The sequence below is a fragment of the Etheostoma cragini genome, chromosome 21 (genome assembly GCF_013103735.1).
Source record: "Etheostoma cragini isolate CJK2018 chromosome 21, CSU_Ecrag_1.0, whole genome shotgun sequence".
NCBI lineage: Eukaryota > Metazoa > Chordata > Actinopteri > Perciformes > Percidae > Etheostoma > Etheostoma cragini.
The window spans coordinates 14,938,142-14,946,699 of NC_048427.1; the positions used below are offsets into that span (position 1 = coordinate 14,938,142).

General features: G+C 41.9%; 1 protein-coding gene across 2 annotated transcripts in view; it reads right to left on the reverse strand.

The window, feature by feature from the left end:
* The window catches only part of shisa8b (shisa family member 8b), a 36,165-nt gene extending 27,613 nt beyond the window's left edge, over positions 1 to 8,552 (reverse strand). The window contains exons 1-2 of one of the 2 annotated variants that reach the window (XM_034859754.1): positions 8,284 to 8,552; positions 6,942 to 7,626 (exon numbers count right to left, since the gene is read on the reverse strand). In XM_034859754.1, coding sequence (XP_034715645.1) covers positions 6,942 to 7,585 — 644 coding nt within the window. In that variant the 5' untranslated portion in view covers positions 7,586 to 7,626; positions 8,284 to 8,552. Of the gene's footprint in view, positions 1 to 6,941; positions 7,701 to 8,283 lie in introns of those variants that run through there. The other variant, XM_034859753.1, reaches the window with a different exon arrangement.
* Between the last annotated feature and the right edge of the window lie 6 nt (positions 8,553 to 8,558).

Genomic DNA, 8,558 nt, shown 5'->3' on the forward strand with positions numbered 1-8,558 from the left:
CAACGCAATTTCGTTCTGTATGCACTCTGTACATATAAAATGACAAATAAATAAAGTTGAAGTTGAAGTTGAAGTTGATCTGAGTGGTTTTGTTTTCACGCCTTTAAGCTCACTTTCCCTTTGAACTCAGAGTTCGACATGTGTTTTTTTTCCCCAGCTAGCTTGGAAATGTAAGGAACGTGGCTGCTGGGTGTTTTTTCCGTTCTCAAGTACCCTATATAGTTTAATTAAGGTAGCCCATTATTCAGCTGTTAGATGCAGGTACCATCTCAGTTGCTCTGTTTTCATGCTAACAAGCTAACGTTTAGCCTTTCCCTCCAGCACATAGGATGTGAAGTGATTTGTCTTTATTCAGTCACCTTGAAAATGGAAGAAATCCAGTTTTGTGCTGACTTAAAAGTTTTCAAGTAGCTTACATAGTTATGTGCTTGTTGTTTTTTTGCTGGTTTTCATGCCTATTTGGAGCTGTAGACAGATGGCCCATTAGAGGGTTTGGGAGGAGGATGAAACTACAGGGATGGAGCTACAGGGGCCAACTAACTGTGTGTCTGCTGGTCCTGCTGGTTTACTTTTGACTGATATGGGTTTGACTGTGACAGACAAAATTTTCATCGTGGAATCAGCTTTTTTCTACAGTCTTCAAAATGGAAATCCCACCTTCAAGGTATGAAGCTGCAATCTTTCAACTTTTCAGCTGTCAAGCATTTTTGCTTCATCCTGATAGACAGACCAACCACAAAGACAAATAGAAACAGCACATAGCCAAACCCTTTAGTCAGTGGGCGCTGACCCATATTTAAGTGTGTGTGGCTCCTGCGAAGCCCGGCAGGACTGAAGAGGAGAAAATAAAGAGGAGAGAGGAAGGTAAAGCAGCTGTAGGGAGAGAAATGTCACATCTGATACAACCAGGAAGCTGTCAACTTATTATGGCCTTTCACTTTGGGAGGAATTGTGGCAAGTGGTGACGCAGGCGCACAAACGAGTGCACACTTTAACACATTTACTCGCAAACGTACATGCGTGCAGACATGCTCATACACACAGGGGTGACAGGTGAGAGGTGATGGAGAGTGACAGCTCATCCCTGGAGGTATGATCAGAAAGAAGGAGAGATTGAGGGGAGCTGAGAAAGTGGAGCAAAGAACGAGGAAACTTTGAGGAAACTTTGAGGAAACTTGCTGAAAACTTTTGTCTTTTTTCACTTAGTGTTTTTCCACATGGCAGGTATTTAGAGCTCACATTGGTGTGATTTGCTTCCTGCATGGAGTTTCCTCTCTTCTAAAACGGAAGGAAGTCACAGTGAAACTAACGACAACAGAGAGGTTGAGCTTATCAAAGAAGTAGGATAGCACAATGCAGTAGATGTTTGTGTCCTCAAATTTGTTAATGCTGGTGTGTGTGTGTGTGTGTGTGTGTGTGTGTGTGTGTGTGTTTTTGTGTGTTTTTGTGCGTGTGTTTTTCAAAATGCTTACACACTGTACTTCAGTGTACATCATGTAGGATTACACAAGGAGCAGAAATAATGGCTTTGGATGTTTATAAAATAGATACATGGCACAGTTAGCAGGTCTTACTTGTTATTTTACAAGTTTTATTTTAAACATTGAAGATTCCTAAACTCAAACTCAATTTCTGCTCGCGGTCACTAGTCACTAGCTTTTCTATCTGTTTTGGAACTTGTAATAATACTTATCTTTAGTAGTGAGCTAGACATGTTAAGGACACATTGTCACACCTCATTGAAAACCTTTCTGACCACTGTGACTTAGGTGGAAAAAAAAAGAGCCGCGGAGGAAGTAAGTTCTTTTTGTAAGAAGTACAACTTTTTAAAGTGTTTCTATGTTAAATCCTTGGATGTTAAATATGTTGGCAGGATGAGGGTTGCGATGTTGTGAAAAATCCCTCCGGCTGGTCATCTTCTAACATAACTTTTGTTTTTGTCTAGCTCTTTATTTTATCGATCGTGCAGGAATTGTTCCGACCATCCTGACAAAATCCATTTATCAAGAAGTGAGAACATGAAGCCCTGTTTTTGCAGCCTCCTGCAGATTGTGCTAATGGAGCCAACTACTATACCTGCGTGTCTGACTTTTAATTCAAAGGAGAAACTCATTACCCTTCATAAATGACTTGAACAATTGCTTTCTAACAAGTCATCCAGTCTGCCAATATGAATGTGAGTCATTATTAAGGATCATGACTTTCTCACTTTCTAAAAAGCCATCAAGAGAGATTAAAGAGCAGTCAAACAGACAAAGCCAGTTAGACTGGATGAGGATGTTTACTAGCCAAAGTTTTTTTTTAACGTAAAGCTGCTGTAATTATGTGTTTTTGTATTTTATTTGTATTGCTAATTTATAAGCCATTTATTAACCATTAAGAAAGCAGTTAGTTAAACTTTGAAAACCCTTTATAAAGCATTAAAAAAGTGAAAGCAACTTATGAATACACAGCCTGAAGGTGTAGTTGTTGTTTCTTTATGATGTGTCGTGAAAGTGATGTTATGTGCGGTACAAAAAATGATTTCACTGCTCATTAAATGTCCCCCAAACTGTCGCAAAACATCCCATCAAAAGGCCACCCCCAAAAACATTTACCATGACACCATATCCTGTTGTCATTATAATGTGTGTGTCAGAGAGAAAACGACAGGATGAAATGGAAAAGTGATCCCATTTGTTGCGTGCAGCTGTGGACCAGATGTTTGTTGACAATATATTGAGTATTGCTTATCTGTCTGCCTCAAATCAGGCCAGAGCAGTCATGCCCTTTCAGCGACACTGTGCCTCATTACATAACATGATGGCTAAGAAACCCATCACAGTGCCCCCACACAAACAAACACACACACACACGCACACACACACACACACACTGGAGATAAACTACATTCAAATGCGGGCATAAATATAGATGTGTAGATGTGTATGCATTTGGTGTGGATGCCGGAGGAAAACCTTTGATTTCAGTATAAGAACATTTTTGGACATTTGGATACAGAGACAGTTTGAACAGATTTTTGTCAGCAAATCTTTGATTACATTTGCCTGTATTTGTCTTATATTGAATTGGAGAGTCAAGTTTTTTTCCAGACAAATGGCCAGGCACGTACATGAACACACACTCTCGCGTTAATGTACCTGCAAATTTACGCACGCGCACACACAGTTTGAGCCATGTTACCTCTGCTGCCACCATGTTGGTCCTCGACCTCTCACACTTGTGTTAGCTGGACATTGTATTGCATTGCATCTCTCCTGGCTATGCTGACCTCTCACTGTGGTGATCTCATGCAACCTTTATGCCACTACTATCTTTCTTTTTGTTAACTATAAATCACTGCATGTGCTTGTGTGTATGTGTGTGTGTAAATCATGAAGGTCATCGGTGTGTGTACTCTCTGGGTGTAAAGCCAGCTCCCTCTTCACTCGAGGCCTTTCATTAGACGTGACACGTATGACCTAAGGCGGCGCTCTTCTTTCCCTTTGTTGGCCGAGGATAAGGGCAGCATGCAACCACACTCAACCTGGTTCGATTGGGTTCATGTATTAGAAGGTGTGTTTGTGTGTGTGTGTGTGTGTGTGTGTGTGTGTGTGTGTGTGTGTGTGTGTGTGTGTGTGTATTTGTATGGGAAGAGGCTAATCTGAGAGGAGGATCTTAACTTTCAAAGCTGATTCAGGAGAAGTGGTGGGATTTCAGTGTGTTAATTATCGTCTGCTCGCAGGATGTTAAGACGAAGAGAAAGACGGTACAAAGAAAAGAGTGATTTTTTTCAAAAAGAGCAGGTGCATGGGAGAGAAGTAGAAGTTGCCTTCCGTGCTTTCAACTCTAAAGTGTCTGGGTGAATGTATATATTTCACCTCATGAAGTGCGTGAAGTACATGGGGTCTTAGCTGTACGTACACTTTTGGACCAGGGATTTATGTCAGCAGCTAATAACTAATTGAGCATGCAGGCAGAGCAGTCCAGAAACGGTAAAGCTGTAATCTTGGTGAAATTTCTTTAATCGCGAGGAGGAGCGGTAATCTGTCGAGATGGGCTCACAGAGGGAGGGTGTTTATGCAGCCAGCATGTTTCTATTTCAGTGAGGTGTTACCCTGCAGGAAATATTAATCCTGGCTGTATGTTATCCGCCGAATGAATTCCGCGGCTCAGGTTAATGGGAGGCGCACAAGCAGAGCTGCTGGTGGGTAGAGGTTTTGGCGAGAAGAGTCTGTCTGTCCCCTTTCTCAATTAAAATGCCAAAAGACACCAGTAAAGGGGAGGAGAGGAAGATACGAGTGAGTTGTGAGACCGATGGAAGAGAAGGGAGAAAGGCTGGCAGGTGAAATGGAGGAAGATATGGAGAGAAAAAAGAGGAGTGAATACAAGATGTGAGTGGTTGAAACTGGCCCCTGCCTCAACTGTTTGGGCTCCACAGGAGAGAGCAAAGGGATAAAAAAAGAGAGGCAGGCTTCAAGAGAAGAAAAGCAGAAAGGATGGATGATGGCTGGAGAATGAGGGATGGAGGAGCTGTGGAGGAAGGCCAGTGGAGAGGACTTTAAGTAACGTGTTATTTTGTGACAAAGAAACTCAGGATGATCGGAACAAATGGCACGTGATGAAATGGAGATCGGTGAAAGAAACCAACAAACAAGAAAGTCTGAGAGAAAAGAAGAATCAGCTCCAGACAGAGAAGAGAATGAGGAGAGGCAGCTTGCGAGGGTTAGATAGTTTGGAATGAAAGCGGGGGAGATTTGAGCGCATGCTGTGCGCTGTTTGCTGTAATGATTTCCTGAGGCAAACAGATTGAACCCCAGACCACGTATTTAGCCCGCTGCAGCAGGCTGGAGTGTGTGTTTAAATGTGTGTGTGCGTGCTAACATGTGTATCAGACGGAAATACCAAACTGTAAAAGCTAAATGTTCTCTAAGTCTCTACACTAGAGCCCAACCGATAAAGGATTTTTAAGGCCGATATTGATACAAATATTTGGTGATTTAAAAATCCGATACTCCGATATATTGGCCAATACAAAACATGAACAGATTTCCCTAACATTATTTATTTCTAATTATTAATGAGTCCTCACTAAAATAATGATTAGGCAGTTTAAAAATAAACTTGTTTGTTTTATTGTCATAACAGAAGAGAGGAACATCCAAATATATTAAAGTTCTGATGAATATAATCTATAAAAATACAAACTTAAGATATGAAATTTGTCCTTTGTCCTTTGAACAAAAACAAAAATAAAATCAGTGTTGCCAACAACGATGTTGTAGAGCGCCCTCTGGTGGACAAACTATTCGAAACCAACATTCATAACACTGTTGAAGGGTGTTTTTTCCATTTGTATTTTATTTTTGAAATATTCATTTCATAGAATAATTTATTTGTCGTTATAAATGTTTCTGATAAATGAATATAATTATTTTTTTATTTTATCGTCCATTATAAATGCCCATTAGTTTGAAAAATGCCTAATATCGGAGATAAGATTGGCCCAATGTATTGGCCGGTCTCTACTCTACACAAGGTTGTGTGTTAATTACAATGGAAAATAGTTGTTTTTTCAGCTAATGGAGACAAAAGTCCAGCCCGATAATTAACGATTTTTGTGTAAGAAGTGATTTGACATGTGCTCATTGGAAAACCGTGCACACGTGAGGCAAATTTCCACAGAAGCACAAAGATGTACACCTACTTAACACCTACTGCAGCAAAAATGGTTTGGTCAATTCTTTTTTCTTCAGTTTTCATGTTTATTTCAAATAGAAGTCATGCTTACAAGCAAAGCAAATGGTACACAAGGGGTAAAATACATAAGCACAGGAAAAAGAAAATGGAGATAGAAAGAAAGAAAGAAAGAAAGAAAGAAAGAAAGAAAGAAAGAAAGAAAGAAAGAAAGAAAGAAAACAGGCACAAAGTAATAAAAACAAAGAAAATCCAAAATTAGAAACATTAAAAATGATGAGCAAAAGCAAAAATAAGGGTATGATATATATCAGGGTGTAGGGGTGTAGAGACACTATGCATGTATGGTTTCATTCACAAGATGATTACACACACCCGATCACTGAGAATTACATCGCTTATAAAGCTTTACACACTTATCTTAAAGGTTCCATGGCATGAAAATGTCACTTTATGAAGTTTTCTAACATTAATATGAGTCCCCCCAGCCTGCCTATGGTCCCTCAGTGGTTAGAAATGGCGACAGGTGTAAACCGAGCCCTGGGTATCCTGCCTTTGAGAAAATGAAAGCTCAGATGGGCCGATCTGGAATCTTGCCCCTTATGAGGTCATAAGTTACCTCCCCTTTCTCTGCGCTGCCCACCCAGAGAATTAAGCCCACCCATGAGAGAGAGAGACATCATGCCCCCCCCCCCCCCCTTCTCAATAGCTACAGACTCTGAAATAGCACGTCCTAAAGAAAGCTCATGGTTGGACTGGCTATAGTGGCTGTAATTCAGCACCAACGCTGAATTTGAATTTGAGTTTGAGCTTCAGGTCGATACCAAATTCAAAAAACGTTCCAGTTACAGTTACACCTCCATGACAAAGTGGGACTTTGGCCCTGAACAGGTTTTGTGAGGTAGGGGTGAGCTGGTCAAGCTTGGATGTTAGAAAAGGCCTTGAGACTGATTTGTACACGTACAAACACACACACATGCACATGTTAGTAGGCCTACCGATACCAATTCAAAGTTGGATATTGTAAAAATATTTTTTATAAAATATTTTTTTGTCTCTTTTGTCTGTGGGGTGAAATCAGAACTGACAACTGGCCTGCAATGCATCAGAAAACGTGCATCGACATAGATACACATACATGTTTTTACAGTCACGCGCAGACAAAAATATAGCATGTACACACACACACACACACACACACACACCATGTGAAACGTTGACAAACAGACCCCCTCCACATACACACACGCCATCAGGCTCCTCACCTGGAGTTGAGGTCAGAGTTCCCCATCCCCGCTCCGCTTCCTGCACTTCCTCCGCGGCTCTTCTCCAGGCCCAGTTTGGTGAAGATGCCCACCAGGACCATGATGGCCACCACGCCGCAGATAATGTAGACGATGAGGTGTGTTCGGTCCCTCTCCTGGTCGTCCTGGCCCTCGGTGATGGTGGCCACGGGTTTGCCGGTGTTGGCCCAGATGGGCGTGTTGTAGTTGGAGCAGATGCTCTGGTCCAGCCGCTGCTGCCGGAACTGGCAGCAGAAGCGGTAGAAGCAGGTACCGCAGCAGTACAGAAAGACACCGGCGTTGCAGTTGAACGGCGGGTCCCATTGGCCCATCACGTCGTAGTAACCCTGGCAACGTGTCCCGCCGGCAGGAAGGACGTCTTCGTCATCCGCATCTCCACCGCTGGTGGGAGTGGACAGCCCTGTCTCTAGAGGAGTGTTCTGAGTGCTCTCGGCATAGCCGGGAGTCGTCTGGTTGGCCAACGTGGTGGGGATGTTGAACGGGTCACCGTCGGTTACCGTTACCGTAGTGGCGGATGGGTCCTGGGTGAGGACACGCTGAGTTATAAGAAAGGAGAGGAGGAAGAAGAGGAAAAGGTGGCAAGAGGAAGGGTTGGTCGCTGCCATGCTGCTAGGAGAGCCTGTCTGTCCAATGTCCCGCCTGCAGGCTTTGGACAGGAAACAAAGAGGTTTTGGAGACAGATGCAAAGAATGAAAAAAATGACAGAAAATTACTCTTAGATGCATTTATTTTTTCTTTTAAAACGCGTTACCATGATGTACAAGGTATTTTATGATGCTATATCATTTTATGAGATACACTTATGCTACATATGGGAGCGTTCTGATAATCAAAAACAGATTTGAATTGTCTCTGATGAAACTCATAAAATGGGTATAAGCCAGGATGATTAAACACATGATGTATCTAATGATCTAACAAGCTTATGGAATCAATAATAAAACGCGGGTAAAGGACGATTTAAAATGGTCAGTCAGGATCACTATCGGGTACCATTCATACAGTGAGACATGATCATTAACCAACTTTTTAGGTCAAAAGAGAGCAACTCAAGGCAAATAAAATGGTCAGACTGAGCTGTCCTACTGAAAAAGTAATAAGTAGAGCATTTGTGAGCCAATTGATTCCCCGCAAACACAACAAATAAGAGAAAACTGAAGCATCGCAAATAGCACAGGATGCTCTTACCTTCGAAATAAGAGATTGCAATCCCGTTATTTTCTTTTGAAATAGTGCGGGAAAACAGACAACAACAGAACTAATTGAGAACTGAGAGTAGAAAAATCACTGAAAGCCTTCTCACCTTTTTCTCCTTGCAACGATCCTGTGCAATTTCCCCCCAAAGTTCAAGAGCTAAGAATTCCCTTTAGAAATATCCACAAACTTTACTCAGCAGCATTTTCCCCCCCGCAGTTTCCCCGCAGAAATCTCTTCTCATGTGTTCTCCATTGTCAGCTAAGGGCTTGATCCCGGGATACAACAAACAATGTGCTCCTCTTATCCTTTTTTCTCCTCTTGAATCACCTGTTCTTTTTCTTCTTCTTCTTCTTCTTCTTCTTCTTCTTCTTCTTCTTCTTC